At 66.6% G+C, this 18,160-nt stretch overlaps 2 protein-coding genes across 2 annotated transcripts; one reads left to right on the top strand and one right to left on the bottom strand.

Annotated features, from left to right (window-relative positions):
- The first annotated feature begins 819 nt into the window (after positions 1-819).
- LRRC47 (leucine rich repeat containing 47) lies at positions 820-4,248 on the top strand. Its single transcript, XM_004607208.2, has 7 exons — positions 820-1,460; positions 2,162-2,593; positions 2,893-3,009; positions 3,091-3,206; positions 3,357-3,459; positions 3,530-3,619; positions 3,693-4,248. Exons 1-7 carry the CDS (start codon positions 846-848, stop codon positions 3,936-3,938), a joined length of 1,719 nt encoding a protein of 572 aa, XP_004607265.2. The 5' UTR covers positions 820-845; the 3' UTR covers positions 3,939-4,248.
- A 1,886-nt stretch (positions 4,249-6,134) lies between these two features.
- CCDC27 (coiled-coil domain containing 27) lies at positions 6,135-16,352 on the bottom strand. The gene is made up of 12 exons (XM_055138237.1): positions 16,203-16,352; positions 15,672-15,819; positions 14,723-14,899; positions 14,135-14,289; positions 13,688-13,861; positions 12,834-13,179; positions 12,621-12,751; positions 11,862-11,939; positions 11,565-11,777; positions 10,871-10,978; positions 6,901-7,678; positions 6,135-6,750 (listed from the first exon to the last, which is right to left on the bottom strand). The coding sequence occupies exons 1-11, from the start codon at positions 16,350-16,352 to the stop codon at positions 7,559-7,561; spliced, it is 1,800 nt and encodes a 599-aa protein (XP_054994212.1). The 3' UTR covers positions 6,135-6,750; positions 6,901-7,558.
- Positions 16,353-18,160: the final 1,808 nt, after the last annotated feature.

The following is an 18,160-nucleotide window of genomic DNA, read 5'->3' as shown; positions in this document are numbered from 1 at the left end:
AAAAGGGAGGCTGCCCCACTCGGGTGGGGAGGACGCGGGGCGCCGGCTCTGCCGCCCTCAGTGGGGAGGGGTAGCATCGGTCTGCCCGGCCCAGTCCCGCGGGCACCACCTGCCCTGCAGGGGGAATCCATGGTCCCCCGCGGTGGCACAGACGCGCCGAGGGAGCGTCGGGGCTCCACGAGATGCAGCCCCAGCAGCAGTTCCCCGGGGGCTGCTCCTGACCCTGGGGCCAGTGGGCCGTTGCTGGCCCTGTCCTGAGCGCTACTGACCCCAGGGAATGCCCAACAGACAGGGGGCCCCAACAAAGCCTGGTGCCGAGGAGGCGCATTTGGCTTCTAGGAGCAAGTACTGCTCAGAGCCTGGCCGGGCCCGACGCGCGGCCGCAGGTCGCAGGAAGTTCGCAGCGATGCTTCTGGGGACCAAGCGCTGCCGAGGCGTCTCCCAGGGCAACGGGCGGCGCTTCCGCCAGACGGGAAGGGATGCCCAGGCTCCTCTCTGCGGCCGTGCGGGCCGGCGCAAGGGAGGTCACGGGCCAAATGTCGGCTGAAGACTTGCTTCGTGCTCCGTGGGCCCGGCGGCCTCCCGGTGCAGGCGTCCCGGGGGACACACGCCTCTGCGGTGGCCACTGAGTGGCGCCCGGCGCCGCGGAGCAAAACGCGCCCTCGGGCCTCCGGGGCGGCACTTCCAGAGCCCGCCGGCAGAGGGCGCGCGTCCCCGGGGCCCGCGCGGCGGCGCTCTAGCCCCCGCTCGGGCCGCCCCGGCGCCCCCGACCGGAAGGGCCGCGCCGTGCCCCGGAAGCGCTGCGCGGCGGCGGCGGCGGCGGCGGCGGCGGGGGCGGCGGCGCGATGGCGGCGGCGGCGGCGCCGGAGGCCTGGCCCGAGCTGGAGCTGGCCGAGCGCGAGCGGCGGCGCGAGCTGCTGCTGACCGGGCCGGGGCTGGAGGCGCGCGTGCGCGCGGCGGGCGGGCGGCTGCCGCCGCGGCTCTTCACGCTGCCGCTGCTGCACTACCTGGAGGTGAGCGGCTGCGGCTGCCTGCGCGAGCCGGGCCCGGGGCTGGCGCAGGGCCTCCCGCAGCTGCACAGCCTGGTGCTGCGGCGCAACGCGCTCGGCCCGGGCCTCTGCCCCCAGCTCGGGCCGCTGCCCGCGCTGCGCGTGCTCGACCTGTCGGGGAACGCGCTGGAGGCGCTGCCGCCGGGCCAGGGGCTGGGGCCGGCCGAGCCGCCGGGGCTCCCGCAGCTGCAGAGCCTCAACCTCAGCGGCAACCGGCTGCGCGAGCTGCCCGCCGACCTGGCCCGCTGCGCGCCGCGCCTGCAGAGCCTCAACCTCACGGGCAACCAGCTGCGGGCCTTCCCCGCCGCCCTCTTCCTCCCCGGCGCGCTGCCCCTGCTCAGCGAGCTGGCGGCGGCCGACAACTGCCTGTGCGAGCTCAGCCCCGACATCGCCCACCTGGTCGCGCTCAAGGTGAGCGGGCGCCCCCGCCCCCTTCTGGTCTCGGGAAGGACCAGGCGTTGGCACGGTCCACCCCCGCCCGCTTAGGGCCCAGCGCCGGGCCGAGATGGGGGGTGGCCCCTCCCTGCAGCCTCTGACCTGGGCAGAGGGGTGTGGCCCCTCCTGGCCGTCGCCTCCACCGCATCCCCCACCAGCACTACCCCAGCCTCCTGGGGCGCTCCCCTGGCGCTGATGGGTGTGGCACCCCCCTGCTGCTCCCCACTGGGCCGCAGCTGCTCCACCAGACGGCCCGCCCACTGCACTCACTGGCCCGCAGCTGCCCCACGGCCATCCCTCTTAGGGCATGTCTGGCGCAGGGCTTGGTTCTGGCGAGCCCTGCCCACCCAGATGTGCAGGAGCCACACGCTGTGTCCCCAAACAAAGGGATGCCACGCAGGGGCCTGGGTGACATGGCCTGATTCTGTCCAGCGCGGGGACAGGCACAGATCTGGCCCCCCCACAGCTGCACCCCAGCCCTGGCCGCTGTCCCTGCATGGTTCCTTCAGCACTTTGCTCCTTCTGGTTCCTGGACCCACCGGGCGCGGCCGTTTCCTTCTGCAGAGGTTCCCCACACCCCAGTCTCCGCTCCACAGGGATCTTCCCCCTCCTCAGACGGGGCTGGGGGGCTGCAGAGCCTTGGGAGGTGACCGGGGTCTGGTGTCCACTGTCCGCAGACGCTGGACCTCTCCAACAACCAGCTGAGCGAGGTCCCCGCCGAGCTGGCCGACTGCCCCAAGCTCAAGGAGATCAACCTGCGGGGCAACCAGCTGCGGGACCGGCGGCTGGAGAAGATGGTGGGCGGCTGCCAGACCAAGTCCATCCTGGACTACCTGCGCGCGGGGGGCCGGGGCGCGCGCGGCCGGGAGAAGGACGATGGTCGCAAGAAGAAGAAGGAGCGGCGGCCGCGGGAGGGCGGCGAGGCAGCCCCGGTGGACGAGGCCTGCCGCTTGGTCCTGCGGGTGCTGCCTGCCGCCGAGAACCCCGCCCCACTGACCGTCAGGGTCAGCCCCGAGGTCAGGGACGTCCGGCCCTACATCGTGGGGGCTGTGGTCAGGGGCATGGACTTGAGTCCCGGGAACTCGCTGAAGCGCTTCCTCGCCCTGCAGGTAGGTGCGGGCTTGGGGCTGGCAGGCCCACGGGGTGCCGGGTGCGCCCCAGCTGTCCCCTCCGTAGGCCGCCCACCTGGCAGGCGCAGGGCTCCCCCCCTCCCGAAGATGCTCCTTGGTCAGGAGAGGCCCCTGGAGAGCCAGTGTCCGTCTGGCCGGCCCCTGTGCCCCGCTCCCACCCCCCTGAACTTTCTCACCCTGTCGGGAGTGCCGGGCTGGGGAGGGGATAGACTTGACATTGCGCCCGAGAGGGGACCGTCCCCTGCGGCCTGCTTGGTGCTGACCCGCCCTGTGCGCAGACGAAGCTGCACGAGGAGCTGTGTGAGAAGCGCACGGCGGCCACCATCGCCACCCACGACCTGCAGGCCGTGCGCGGGCCGCTGCTCTACACCGCGCGGCCACCCGAGGACCTCAAGGTACGGGCCGTGGCCACAGCGGGGACCCCCAGGCGTCCGCGTCCGGTGGCCCAGGCCAACTCCACCGTCTCTGCCGCCCAGATCATCCCCCTGGGGCGCAAAGAAGTGAAGGCTCAGGAGCTGGTGCGGCAGCTGCTCCTGGAGGCCGAGGAGCACCGGAAGCAGAAGAAGCGGCAGAACGTGTCGGGCCTGCACAGGTGACTGGGCGGCAGCGCCCGGGAGGGACGGGTCACCGCAGGTCAGAGAGCAGGTGCCAGGCGGCCGGGCCGTCCCTCGCGTGGAGCCCGCAGGAGTGTCCGGCCGGAAGCACCACGAGCGGGCACTGTCTGACCTACGCCCTCCCCCAGGTACTTGCACCTGCTGGACGGGAAGGAGAATTACCCCTGCCTGGTGGACGCTGACGGCCAGGTCATCTCCTTCCCACCCATCACCAACAGCGAGAAGACCAAGGTGCGCCCTGCCGGCCCCAGCGCCCACCCCTGGCACAGCCCGCCCTCGCTCACCGTCCTTCCTCCCCCAGATCAAGAAGACCACCTGCGCCCTGTTCCTGGAGGTGACCAGTGCCACGAGCCTGCAGATCTGCAAGGACATCATGGACGCGCTCATCCTGGTGAGTGCCGGCCCCGGCCCCGGGCCCACTCCGGCCTTGCCCCCAGTAAGGAATGTTTTCCTTCCACACACAGAAAATGGCAGAACTCAACAAGTCCGCCGTGTCCGGTAGAGAGGACGGGCCCCTGTCGGACACGGAGCCCGAGGTCGCTCCCGCCCCTGCACAGCCCAGCTCGAGTCCCCGTGCCGAAAGCGACGGGGAGGGTCCACTGGTGGTGGAGCAGGTCCGCGTGGTGGACACGGAGGGCCAGCTGAAGGTGGTGTACCCCTCCAAGACAGACCTGGACCTGGGGGCCGCCCACGTCACAGTGCTCCGCTGAGTGCGGCCACGCGCCCCGGGGCCGCCCTGTGTGTGGGCCCAAGCTCCCAGTCGACGCTGCTAAGGGACGCCGTGTCATTGTGTGCCTGGGTCACCTGGGTGGTGGCATCCGCGTCCTCCTGGGTCTCCTGGATCCCAGACGCCCCACAGACGACTCCCAGCGTGGCAAGCGCTGAGCCGCTGAGGTCTCAGCAGACAGGCGCAAGCGGGCAATGGCGTCCCCACAAGGTGGCCCCTCCAGCCCCCCAGCCACCCCGGCCGAGAACTGGACAGCGGTGGGAAACGGCCTTTGATTACAGTTTCTAACCCGACCTCGTGCTGGCGCATCCTTTCCTTCAGTTTGCTTCTGGTGCTCTGGGCAGACGCCAAAGCGTGGGACCGAGCACCAACGGGACGTCGGACCCTGCGTCCGTCAGAGGGTGGCCCCCTCTGGGCACGGCCACCTGTCTGTCTACACCGCAGGTGGCCGGGTGCCGTGGGTGGTACTGAGGGACCCTGGAGAGGTAGAGGCCGGCTGGAGTCGGGGAGTCACCATCCCTTGGGGGCGCTGGCGGAGGCGTGGGGCCAGTAGTGCACGCGCTGGTGTCCATCTGTCCACCCCACTGAAAGCGCCCGCAGCGAGGAGCACAGTCTGCGCCCTTCCACCCTCTTCCACCAGGAGCTCCAGGGGGCCCCTTCTGCCCCCGGCTGAGGTTGGTCCAGCCAGTCTAGGGACGCTGAGGGCCATCAGCCGCCCTACAGCCTCCTGTGGTCCCCGGGCCACCCTGTCCCCAAGTCTACCCCTCCCACGTCCTGGAGTCTGGAGCCAGTGCCATGGCCTCCGCAGTGGACCCTGCCACCATCTGGGGCGGCCTCTGCGGCCCAGCCCCAGGGCCCCAGGTCGCACCCTCGGCCTCTAGCAGAGTAGCGGACGGAGCCTGCAGGCTGCTCGGGGACAGTGTCCAGCTGTCCTCCCTGCTGCTGGCCTCACCCACAGGCCCCCATTCTGCGACTGGGGCCGCACAAGCCCTGGGAACACCTGCTGTCCCCCCCAATCCGCATGGCTGGCCGAGGGTCCTTGGGGCAGCGGCCCCGGCTGAGTCCCTGCCACCTCTGCTCTGCTGTGCCTACGCCCCCAGGTGTCCAGCCTAGGACAGGCACCATAACCTGGGGTCCTGCTGGCCTCTCTGACGTCCACCCCCTCAGACAGCTTGGGGGGCTTCTGGGCTATGCCCCTCATGACTTGGTCAAGCCTCAAGTGAGGGGGGGGGGCCCGAACCTCGGGGACTCAGCTCTGGCTTCTGTGGCCGGAACAGTGTGGTCCCCGTGTCCTACGAGATACCTAGACCTAGCATGAGGCCACGGGGTCGTCATGCCGGAGTGGACAGAGGGCAGGACTCGGCCAGGTGAGACGGACAGAGCTGGCCACGGTTACCCTGAGGACAGCCCCATCTGTCCTTCCATCCGGCGCCCACTGGACACAGGTGGCAGCGTCACTGCTGGGGTTTAATGAGCCCTCGGGCGGGGTCACTTGCATTTGTGCACGTAGTAGCCGATGACGTAGCCCAGGATGAAGATGGCCCAGGCCAGGCCCAGCGCGCCCAGCACCTTCATGGCCACTCGCAGCCTCCCAGAGATGCCCCGGGAAGCCCCCGGCGGGGCCCCAGCAGCACGGAGGAGCCTGGCGGGGAGGGGGGAGAGGGTCAGCCCCGGGAGGCAGGTGGGTGTCCGGATCTGGAACTGGGGAGGAGGAAGGACATGGGCGGGGTGGGGGACAGGGCGTGCTGGCCCCGGGGTCCTCACCCTCGCCAGCTGGAGGCACTCCCGGTGCCGGGCTCGGCGTCCATGCTGACCCCGGCTTGGCTGCCCGGCTCCCAGCGGCTGTACTGGACGTTACTATCCTGCGTCTGCATGTGGTCCTGGGGGCAGGGCCGTGAGGGTCGGCAGGGCCGCAGGGGACAAGAGCTCCGTGTCCCCTGACCCGCCCGCAGACATGGCTGAGAGGCCCTGGGGCCCTTGGCGCAGCGCTACCACCCGAGACGGGCCCGGCACCTGCTCCCCCCTCCCTGCCGCATTCCTGACCCGCCCCCAGGAGGCCGCTGGGCAGGGACAGCAGCTGTACCCCTGCTGGCCCCCATCCAGGTGGGAGGAGCCAGGCAGGGGCCACAGCCAGGCCGGGGCTGGGGGCAGCTGCTGGCCTCACCTGGAGGGCTGGCGCTCCTCGGGGCAGCGACCTTTCTCCCTGGACACAGGCTTAGAGGCCCCGCAGCCTCAGAACTGCAGGAGCGGGGGGACGAAGGGGCTGCTTCCGGCGGGAGCACTCACTCTCGGGTCAGCGCCAGGGCCTGCTGTTGGCTGGGGTGTGGGCTCGCCACCTCGGCCCCTCCGTCCTGGGGACAGAATCCCCGGGGTCTCAGCCCCAGGTGAGAGGCTTCGCACCCTGGGCCCTGCTTCCTGGCATCACTCGGCTGTGGGCATGGCAGGGTGCGGGGGCTGAGATCCTGAGGAAGACAGCCGCCACCTTTGGCCTTCCTGGTACGAGGGCCCACGCCAGAGCCCATCCCGGCTGGCCCTCAGCTGCTTCGCGAACCCTGGGCTCACTCCCTACCTGTCCTGTTCCGCCAACCCCACCTGCCGGGGCAGAGCCTGGGGGTCTGGGAGCGCCGGGCAGCCCATGTGCCAGAGGGTGCCGGCAGGGAATCACACCCCGTCCGTCACCCCCCAGCACATCTGGGGGCCCACAACTCACAGGGAGGTTCCCGCGGGAGAGCTGGGGCGAGGACGGGTGGCGGCAGCTCCCCTGGCCGCCCGGAGCTCCAGCTGATGCCTCCAGCCTGGGGGAGCCAAGAGGGAAAGCGGGACAGTGAAGGGCTCAAGGGACCCCTGCCGAGGCCAGCAGGAGCTACTGCCCCCGTCCCGCCCTGCGGCCCGGGCGGTGGTCCAGGGACACTCCCGCATCCCCAGCGAACCCCGCAGCCTCTTACCGGTGCTCCTCACTCGGTGCAGACTCGGCCGGACTGGCGGCGGGGGCGGGGCCTCGCGGGGGCGGGGCCTGACGGGGCGGGGCTGCCGGGCCGCGCGTCCGGGTCGCAGGCAGGTGGGTGTGACCCGGGTCTGCCTGGGGCCGCGGGCTGCGCCAGGACCCGCGTCCCGACCCCCGCGGGGTGGCGTGCACCCGCGCTGCCTGCGGCCCTTCTAGAACAGGCTCCGGCGCAGAGGTGGGCACCCCGCGCCCGCGGGCTCTGCAGGGCTTGAACCGGAATTCCGGGCGCGCCCCGGGAACGGTCGTAGAAGCTCCCGGCCGAGGGTGTCCTACCCGCCACGGCTGGGGGGTCCGGGCCCACGCCGGTAGGGGGGGGGGAGCGGGCAGCCGCCCAGCCCCCCTGCCCAGCCCCCTGCGGGGTCACAGAGCCCTGGCTGCCACTCCCGGAACTGCGGACCTGGGCAGAGCCCCCCACCCCGACCCCGGCAAGCCAGTGAGCGGCCAGGGGACCCCAGCTCCGGGGACAGTACAGCGGGGCCTGCGGCTCCTGGGTCCGCGCCCCACGCGGTCCTGAAAGGGCGCCCCGGGACTGGAGAGCGGCTGGAGGGCTTCACCAGGCTTTAATCCCGAGCCAGCCGTGCGCTGCCCGGGCCCTGGGCCTACTTGGTGGTGGCCTTCTTGGCCTTGCTCCCCGGCTCCGAGTGGTTCAGCTGGGCCGTCTTGGACGGCCCCTTCTGCTTCAGTTGGCCCAAGTGCTCGCTCCTCTCACTGATGATGGTCTAGAGGAGAAAACGCCAGGCTCCAGCCCCACCCGCGCGGGCAGGGGACCCCCACTGTCCCAGACGGTGAGGCTGACCGCTTCCGGTGACGGGCAGGGGCGAAACAGCGAGGCCATAACTGACCCGCCACGCCCCAGGCACTGCCCCCACCAGAGAGGGTGGGAGGGCAGAGCTGGGGTCCTGGTACCTGGGGACACGCAAGGGGACAATAGAGGGGATTCCTTGGGGGAGCAGGGCCCGGGAGCAGATGCCCCTCAGCCTGAAATTACCAGAGAAGCAGGGTGGGACCACGAGGCCCCCCGCAACCTTACCATGGTGGTGCTGAGGCCATGGGACCTTCCTGGCACCTGCCCGCACTGGTCAGCATCGATGCCCACGCAACCCCGTGTGGGCACCTTTGGGGGTCTGTGAGTGCAGCGCCAGGGAGCTGAGCCAGGTCGGCCAGTGGCCTGAGGGACACAGACCCCCCAGACCCCACTGCTCCCGGGCTCCAGCTGCAGGCCGGCTCCCGGCAGACGTGCTGAGGGTAGGCGTGGAGCACTGTCAGCTGGCACAGCTGCTGGGGAGCCGAGCCTGGGACCCAAGGGCGGCCATCCCAGAGTGGGAGCGGCCAAGGGCTAACCTGGGGCGGCGGGGGCGGGGAGGGGGCAGAGGAGTCGCCCTGAAGGGAGTGACCCTGGAGCCCCAGTAAGCAAAGCTCCAGGAGAAAGGAGCGGCCGGCCCGAGCCGGAACGTGGACACACCCGACAGGCTGATGGAAAGAAAATCTGGGAAAGGTGAGCCGAGAGTGAGGCCGCAGGGACAATGGCAGGGGCAGGACACGCACCTGGCAGGGGTCCCGGGGAGGGGAGGAAGGGAGCAGGAGCTAAGGAGGTAATGGCGGGAGTCCCCTACGGGGGGACAGAAACATCCAGATGAAAGCGGCCAAAGGGCTCCCAGTGCGCACACACGTACACGCCCTCTCAGGCAGACCCACACTCACACACACCCGGGCAGTGACACATTCACACACACACTCAGACACAGATACACACTCAGGCACAGACACATGCACTCACATTCACACACACACACTCAGGCACAGGTACATACACTCACATTCACACACACACTCAGACACAGACACATACACTCACATTCACACACACACACACTCAGGCACAGACACATTCACTCACATTCACACACACACTCAGGTGCAAGTACATACACTCACGCTCACACATACTCAGCAGATGCACACTCACACATTCACACACTCAGGCACAGACACATTCACTCACATTCACACACACACTCAGGCACAGGTACATGCACTCACACAGTCACACACACTCAGGCCAGACACATACACTCACATTCACACACACACTCAGGTGCAAGTACATACACTCACACTCACACATTCACACACTCAGGCACATGTCATAAAGGGGTAAAAACCGGGAAACAGGAGGAGAAACTCAAGCATCTAGAGAAAACTGCATCATTGCCCGGGAGTCCCGGCACCTGTGGGTTTCGCAACTGTCGACCCAGTGACCCTCTGCAGACGCAGGTGAAGGGGGCATGCACGCGAGACGGGACACAGGTGGCCGCGACAGACCAAGTGTGAGCAGAGTGGAAGGGGCCCGAGGCACAGAGCGGGGACAGGGCCGGACGATTCTCCCATGTGCACGGAGGGACGGAAACATGAACAGAACAGCAGGTAACCAGGGGACACTGGCAGCAGAGCTGAGGTGGGCAGAGCAAGAGGGTCTCGCGGGGCGGGGAGGACCGGCCTCACCAGAGCCCCCTGTCCATCTGCCCGGGTCCCGCTGCCAGCTGGTCTCTGCTCCGCCCGGCCCCCTCCCCATCCCCCTCGACAGCTGTTGGATATTGACCCCAAGCAATTCCGGCCTCATCGGTGAACTGCCCCTTTTCCTCCCCCAGAGAAGCTTACAGTGCTCTTACGAGCACCCCAACCCCTGAGTTTATCTTAGCCTTTCCTTTGTGCTTTATCTCCCATTGTGACATTCCCCAAGCCAGTCTTGGTTACTAGAAGTCAGAACTTCTGGACTTCCTGTATGTAGCTAATGACTTGCCTTTCTATTTCCCCTACAGCCTTTTCATATTTTACTATCGGGCACAGAAAAACCTGTGCTCCTAAGATTTGGGAGTTGATAGACTCTGAAATATATCTACTCCTGGGCATCCATCATAATTACTTGACTCAGGCTTCAGTTGCTGTAGTTCCTAACCCCCCAATAAAGGGAGGGGGTCCTACTGCAGGACCTAGAGGGACCTCGGGTGAGCGGCAAGCTACTTCGGCATCAAAACGGAACAGTCTAGAAAGCATGAAAGCACGGTCTTGATGCAAATGGTTATGACTTAAGACACAGGACCCCCATGGGGAAGTACAAGCTGAACTGGCTTGAAGATCTAGTCTGGGATTTACGGTAAGAGCCCTCACAGCCCCGAGGACTAAGTGCTGGGATCTCTGTCTCTGGCTGTGATATCCAAATAACTGCAAGTGTTAGTAAGGAGTAAACCTGGTTGTTTAGCGTGAGCGACTGGAGGGAAAGAGAAAGGCAATACAGATGTCCCCGGGAGACGAGCATCTCCCTGAGTTAGTCCCCGGAGAACTGCCTCCGCCAACACGCCACCCCGTGTGAATGGCCAGTCACGCCTACGAGCCGTCCCGCACCTCGCCCCCTCAGGGTGCTGTAAGCAGGGCAGCGGCTCTGCATCCACCGGGCCGTTCGGACCCTCAGCCCGTGGCCCCCGCCTCTTTGCTCCTCTGCTGGGGAGGCCCGGGGAGGCGGCTCTTGGCCACCGAACAAACAGGTCATGAACCCCCCACGCTTTGAGCTCACAGACCCCCCCTTCTGTCTTTCCTCCTTCCCCTCCACCCCTCCTGACCCCTTCCCTGCTCTCCTTCCTCCCAGCCTTCTCCTTTCCCAGACATCAGCCCCCGGGCTGCAGAGGTCCCGCTGCCCACCCTGGGCCACTCCCACCGGCCAGCCCACCGGCTGCTGCCCAACCTGCCTCATCTCGGCAGGGAGCCAGGCCGCAGGGACTGGGGTTGGGGTGCTGGGTGGGACCTGTGGGGGACTCACAGCCAAGGGCAGGGGGCGGGTCCTGCCCCCCCTCCTTGCTGCCTGCGGGGGACCTTGCCAGCGTGGAGCCACACTTCAGGTCCCGCCCAGGCCGTACCTGCAGGGACTCAAGGATGTCGCTGTCCGTGATCTCGGCGGTGGTGACCTTGTTCACGCTGGTGCTGCTGAAGGTGGCCTGCAGGATCTTGTTCCTCAGCCTTTCCAGCTGCAAGCGGTGTGAGTGACCACGGGACCTCGCCAGGAGGGCCCAGCGCCGCGGGATCAGCCCCCCGGAGGGGCGGTCCGGGGGCACAGGGGGCTGGATGGGAACGTGCTTCCAGAAGGTGACTTAGGCCCTGGCTGGAGTTTAGATGCTAAACCGGGCCAGCCCTCCCCAGCCCCTCTGCACCCCATGCGGCACCCCTCTGCACCACCCTGCTGGACTCCACCCAGGCGCCCATGCTCTGGCCCAGCACACAGGGTCAGCCCAGGGCTCTGCACTGGGCCTGTCCCCTGAGGCATCTGTTTTGCTTTCTTTGGGCTCAGGGGTCGTACTTGGGGGTTTCTGTTGGACTTGCTCCCAACAGTGTCGTCAGTGTTTGGGGGGCTCAACCTGTGTGCTCGGCCTGAGCTCCCAGGCCACTGCAGGGGCGCTGGACCCACCAGGGCTGCCCTGGCAGTGCCAGGACCAAGCCAGGGCCCCGAGCACGGTCTTCCCGCCCGTGGTGGTCGGGGCCTGGGTGTGCGGAGACCGCCCGGCAGCCTTGTGACCACTCCCCGCTGTGGCCCCCCCTCGCCCCAGGGCGGCTCACCCGGGCCTGGGTGCTCTCCAGGGCCACGCGCGTCTGCAGCTCGTCCCGCCGCGCGCCCTCCACCTTGGCCTGCAGCTCCTCCTGCAGCTGCCTCCACCTCTGCAGCTGACTGCGCTGCTGCTCCGCCTGGCCCTGCAGGCCTGTCACCTTTTCGTTCAGTTCCTCGATGGTCCTGTCCCGAGCCATCAGCTCATCCTCCAGCTCCGACACTTGCTGTGGGGGGTCGGGGGAGGAAGGTCACCCCCACCCCCGAGCCCCTCCGGGCTGTTGGTGGTGCTGGGGCTCGGGGACAGTCACCTGTCGCAGGAGCATGTTCTCCTTCTCCGTCAGACCCAGCATCTCCACCTGCTTCTTCTCTTCTCGGAGGTTGGAGAACTGCAGGCAGACAAGGCAGTGCGGGGCCCCCAGCCTCATGAGAGGAACGGGGGAGACCAGGTTTCTGCTGACCAGGGTGGCGCCCATGGACAGGGAGGTTGAGGGACACATATGATAAGGGAGAACGTCCCGGTGTGGGCGTTGTGAGTGTGGGAGATGAGAGCACTGGGCAGAAGAGTCCAGGGGGGAGGGCACCCCTGTTTTGCAGAAGGCCTCCTGAGTTAGCTACTGGCGCTTCGGGAAAATCGTGTGCCTCTATGGGGACAGGGGTGGTTCTCCCCTCAGGGACCACAGCCCGCAGACACAGGGTTGACCAGAGGCCCCATGTGCCTGACCCACTCTAGGCCAGTGACCCACGTGCGGTGGCCATCAGCAGACTGACAGGAAGCGGGGTGATCAGAGGTTTTGGTGGGGCTGACTCGATGGAAGGGGGCAGATGAGGGGGCGTGGCGTCCTAGAAGGAGGCGGGGCGGGTGGGAGGGGCAGGGTGCCTAGAAGGGGGCGGGGGAAATGTGATGGGCGGGGCTTCATGGAAGGGGCGGGGCGTGTGGGAGGGGCAGGGAGGATAGGAGGGCGGGGCGTCGGGAAAGGGGGCGGGGCGGATGGGAGGGTCACCCCGAAGGGGGCGGGGCGGGGCGGGGCGGGGCGGGGCGCCCTAGGTGGCGGGAGGACGGCGCCCACCTTGTCGGACATGGCCAGCAGCTGGTGCCTGCGCTCGCGGAGCTCCTGCTCCAGCTTCTCGTTTTCCGTGTTGACCTTCCGCAGCTGAGACTCCTGGTACTCCACCCGTCTCAGCAAGGTGGTGATGGCCCCTGCGCCCCAGGCAGAGCCACAGGGGGTGGACACGGCGCCTCGGCCTGCTCCCCCGCCCGTCCCGGGGCAGCCCCGGCTCACCTGTGGCCAGGGAATAGTTGTTCCTGGTGACCTCCAGCTCCTCCTGGAACTCCTGCATCACCTGCTCCAGCTCCTGCAGCTGCCCCCTCAGCTCCTCCTGGAAGGCCGCGTCCGTCTCCAGGGACCTCCTGAGGTCCTGCCGCTCCTCCTCCTCCTCCTCCTCCAGCTCCAGCACTTCCTCCTCTTCCTCACCCAGCCCTTCCTCTTGCTCCTGGACTACACTGCTCCTGCTGACCCCGGCCAGGTCTCGCCCCAGTTCCAGGCCCTCCTCCTCCGCGGAGTCGGCCTCTTCCTGCTCCAGGCCTCCGTGGTCCTCCTGGAGGGAGGCGCTGTCGTCCTCCTGCGTCTGAAAGGCAGAGGGGTCACTCACGCCTGCAGTGAGGAGTTCTGAACTGCCGCTGGAGCCAGGCCAGGGAGAGGGTGGGGGTCTCAGGGTCTCAGCACTTCCCTTCCCAGACCCGGCCCCTCCCTCCAGGGCAGCCCCAGCCCCCGCCTGGAGGAGCGGGCAGGGAAGCCTCCAGCAGCCCCTGCCTGCCCCCTTGGGTCCTCCCCAGAGCCACCGGAAGCCCAAGCCTGTCCTCCAGGGGGGGGGCAGCCACCGGTTCTTGTGGGGGACCCCCTCCTGTCAGGGGCTGCTCTGGGTAAGGGCCAGCAGTGCCTGCAGGGGGACGCCCCGAGGGCTCCCTGGACGCAGACCCATGGGGGGTGCAGCCTCAGACCCTGCTGCGCGTCCTGCCCAACAGCCTCGGGGATCACAGGACAGGGGGTCAGGGCCGGCACCGGGCGGCGCCCCTCACCGTGTCTGCAGGACGCGGGGATTGGGGGGCCGCGGGGGGCGGGCAGGCTGCGCTCACCGGGGGCTGCGGGCTGCTCTCCGGGCCCCTGTTGCGCAGCACGCACTGCAGCTGCTTCCTCAGCTGCTCCTGCTTCTCCTGCAGCTCCCGGATCTCCTGCTCTTTCTCTTGCAGCTGCGCCTCCAGCCTGGAGAACCGCTGCAGCTCCTCCCCCAGCCTCATCAGACAGTGCTCCTGGCGCGACACAGTGTGTGGGCGTCTGCAAGGGGACTTCTTGCCGTCCCCACCACGCCCTCCTGGGCACATCCCAGAGCCACTGCCGGCTCTTGGTCGGCCCCCCACTTTGACCGAGGACTCATTCCTTCCAGGCGCCCCGCTTCCCCATCAATCCCCCCTGGGGTTGGGGGAGGGATCTTCGGCCCCTTCTACCCCGTTTGGCAACTGTCATTCTGATCCCCAGGAGGGGCTGGGGCTGACTGGATCCCGGAGCCCCGGGGCCGGAAGTACCTTGTCGTGGATGACAGTGATGTACCAAGGGGTCCTCTTCTGGGGAACCCTCTGCTCCAGCCCCAGGCCGCTGCTCACCGGGCTGAGACTCTCTGAGGAGCTCCTGCGCGGGTACGTGAGCTCACAGGCGCTCTTACTCGCGGGCAGGAGCGGCTCTGGGGAGGGAAGGCAGCCGGCAGGCGTCAGGCGGGGCTCTCAGCAGCCCGAGCATGGTGACAAGCTGTCGGGGCTCAGAGCTCGGGAGTCAGGCCGAGGGCTATCCTGGCACTGCCCCGCGTGTGTGGCCTGGGCTGTTCCCCATGTTTCGGGCTGTACCCAGCAGTGCTCAGGGCTGACTCCTGGCTCTGCACTCAGGCAGTGCTCAGGGGGCCATGTGGGGTGCCGGGTCAGCTGCATGCAAGGCCGCTCCCTCCCCGCTGTACTGCCACTCCAGCTGCATCAGTACCCCACTTCTAAGCTGAAAGAGCAGCTTCTGGCAGCCTCTGAGGTCCTCAGAGCCTGACAGAGGGGCCCAGGGTGGGGGCCGGTTTCCAGTGAATGGGCCTGGGGCGGGGGCTGCAGGGAGCGCCCCAGACTCGCAGCCCTCACCGGCACTGTCCGTCCTGTGCAGCTTCTCACAGGAGACCGAGACCTTGGTAATGCAGGGGTACTTGAAGCCTCCGCCCGTCTCCTCGGGGACAGTCACCCATGCTGGCAGACCTGCTGGGAAGCCACAGCTGGCCACAGCCCCTTGGGTCTGTGCCAGGGTCCCTGTCAGTGACGGCGCTGTGGGGGGTTAAGGGCAGCCCCCGTCAGTGGGTAAAGGGAGGACGCAGGAGACGGAAGCGGAGACGGAGGCCTGTCGGCATGTCCATGGGAGCCACCCCTGCTGGCCATGCCCGTTAAGCCCTCCTGCCCACAGGAAGTTGGACGCCAGCTCTGTCTGCAGGGACCGCCTTCAAGTTTTGTGAAGCCCCTTTACCCCGCATGCTCCATGGGCTACCCCTGGTGACCCGGGAAGCGGCCCCGATGTGCGGCGAGCAGGCTCAGATGGACACCCCGCGAAGATGTCCCCTGCCTTCCGCTGGACCCGCCACTGCACTCCTGCTGGAGCGTTAGCCTGGGGGCGGGGCTGTATGAGGGGCGCAGCTCAGAGCCCAGAGGGATGGGTGGGCTCCTGACTTTTGCCCAAAGTGTGTCTGGGATTCATGAACGGGAGCCGGGTTCCAGGCCCAGGTCCTGCGGGTCTTCACTGCCCAGTGAGAGCCTCGGTGCCATCAAGGGAGCAGACCTTAGTTGTGGTCAGTCCTGAGGCGTCTCGCGAGAGCTCTGGATGCCCCGTGGCTGTGAGGAGTCTGTGTGCAGCACCCGGAAGCTCCCGCCTTTTGCTGCCCTCCACCCCGTCCTCCCTCCGGCCCCGGCCCGCCGAAGCCTTTGGTGGAGATGGTGGGACGGGCACTGATGGGCACTTCCTGGCCCCAGGGCCTCGCCACTTGCCCTGCCTCATGTGTCTGCAGCCACTGCGCAGGCCCCACTCCTTGGAGGTGGCTGTGCTCACCACAGTGGGACGTGGCCGTGGCCCTGGTGCTCAGCTGGGGGCAGCCGGAACGCTTGAGAAATGCCTTCTGCAGCCTCTCCATCTGGGACAGGAAGCCCAAGTCCTGCAGCTTGGAGTCCTGTGAAGCACTGACCTCCTTGACCTCACTCTAGCCAAGAGAGGAAACGAGGGTGGGCCTGAGAGAGCCCCCAGGACCACCTCAGCCATGCCCACGCTGCCCAGACCCAGCCTGCCCACCTGCTCAGGGACCATGCCCTTCTAGAACCCCTGCCCGCCGGCACCGAGCTGATGCAGGAATCCCACTGCCCCCTTTCGCTGCTCCCGGCCAGCTCAGCGCCCTTTGGGGGAAAGTGCACACCCCCTGTGCCTGGGGGCCCTGCCCACAGTCCCATGGGCCCCCTACCACTTGCACAGGGGCCGGGGGCGTCACACCCGGCTGTGCTCAGGGTCCTGGGGGACCGGAAATCCAGGCCAGGTCAGCCGTGTGCAGGGCAAACGCTGCCCAGTGTGCTGAATGTGGACCTCCCCTACCATCTTCTTATAGTAGCGGCTCAAGGCCTTGGCCGACTGGCTGAGGGACTGCTGCCTCGGGCGGAGTTTCCAGGTTGGAATCTGTAACTCCCCCCTGCTGGTTACGTCCTTCAGGGTCACCAGGCCCCTGGCCATTGAGTGGGGCGCCATGCTGGGCTTCCTGGTGAGGCTGGGTGTGCTCGGGAGCATGTTGGCGGAGGCCCAGGCTGCCACCAGGCTGGCTCTGCAGACACCCTGCTCACTCCCGGTGCTTGGCAGGGGCAGGAAAACAGCTCTGAAGGTGCCTCATCTTGTGGCATCCCTGAGCAGAGTGTGCTGTCACAGACATCTCCATAGAAACAGGGGTGTCGCTCCTCTGAACTTTCAGCTGGCCAGGGAGGCTGCAGTGACTGCAGCTTAACCCGTCACATCAGGGGACCCCAGCAGTCTCCCCCAGACCCTGCCTTAGGGCTTGCTACAGAGGAAATGAGGGGGCATGGCAAACAAGTAGAACATTAAGTTAGCTTCTCAAATGGGATCCAGTTTCTTTCCACAGCCCAATCAGGTAGCAGAAATAACCAGGGGGTGGGAACTCAAGTCACCCAGTTAGTCTAACATCTACATATACGATCTGATTGGTCGGAGGGCACAGGGATCTGATTGGTGTGACCAATGAGCTGGCAGAAAAAACTAAGGGGGCGGGCTACGTAATATCTCCCCTTGCAGGTGGCACAGTGTGTGTGGTATAAAGAAGAGGAGCGTAGTGCAGAGTGGGAAGGAGGGGAGGACAGAGGACAGATTTGGTCTGCTGGCCAGGACACAGGGTTTGTTAGTTCCCGGAGGCAGACCTCTGAGGGCTGGTACCTGGTGAGCCATGACAGAAGAACCGAGTGCTAATCTCACTTCCTTCCTGGACGCTGGTCCTCAGGTGGCAAAGGACATGAAGAAATCCTCAGAGGGGCCAGGAGATGAGTCAGTGGTCAAGGTGCAGTACTCTGACATGTGATCCCTGACAGTGTGATCCCCTGAGCACTGCCAGCAGTGATCCCCAAAGTGGGAGTAATTCCGTAGCTCCCTGGGGTCGCCTCAGTGCCCTGGCACCAGAGCGCTGCACCCTCAGGCCCTCATCACAGTGACTGGCAGGAATTCCCAGGAGAGCACCCAGCACCACTGGGTCAAGCTACTGCCTAATGACTTTCTTTTGCACTCATTCTCCCAGTCCTGCACAACTTCCCTGGGTTCTTAAACTTTGGTTTGACCAGGAACATCCGCTACCCAGTAAAAACCAGCCAGACTGGGGGTGCATGATGAGATGGCAGGAGCTGGCAGAGCCACGCAGCCATAAAGACACAAAACCATGGCCATGGAACCACAACGGTTGAGTCACAGCCACAGGACTGTGGACCCACGGGGCCATGGAGTCACGAAGCCTTGGGACCACGGAGCTAAGGAATGGAGCCATGGGGTCTCGGAGCTGCAGAACCATAGGCTCATGGACCCATGGGGCCATGGAATTGTGGGCACCAGAACACAGAGCCATGGAACCACAGGGCCACAGGGCCATGGGAGGAAGGAAAGAGCCACAACTGCCAGCATGGTACCAGGGGCCCTGTGCAAGCACAAGGGCATGAAGCTGCTACGGGCATGGAGGCAAGTGGCTCCTGGGGCATAAGGGGTGAAGGGGTATGGACAGCACTGGGCGGGCAGAGCCCTGCTTTCTGCACTGAGGATGTTCTAAAATTCAATGGATGAGGTATCAGAGTGATAGTACTGGCCTTACACGCGACCAATCCAGATTCGATCCCCGGCATCCCATATGGTCCCCCAAGCACCACCAGGAGTGATCCCTGAGCACAGAGCCAGAGTTACCCCTGAGAATCGCCGGGTGTCACCCAAAAACAACAACAAAAAATTTATTTATTTATTTATTTATTTATTTTTTGCTTTTGGGGTCACACCTGGCGATGCACAGGGATTAC

The sequence above is a fragment of the Sorex araneus genome, chromosome 5 (assembly GCF_027595985.1).
Source record: "Sorex araneus isolate mSorAra2 chromosome 5, mSorAra2.pri, whole genome shotgun sequence".
NCBI classification, from domain to species: Eukaryota; Metazoa; Chordata; class Mammalia; order Eulipotyphla; family Soricidae; genus Sorex; species Sorex araneus.
Note: the sequence above shows the minus strand (reverse complement) of the source record. Positions and strands in the feature narration are given on the sequence as shown.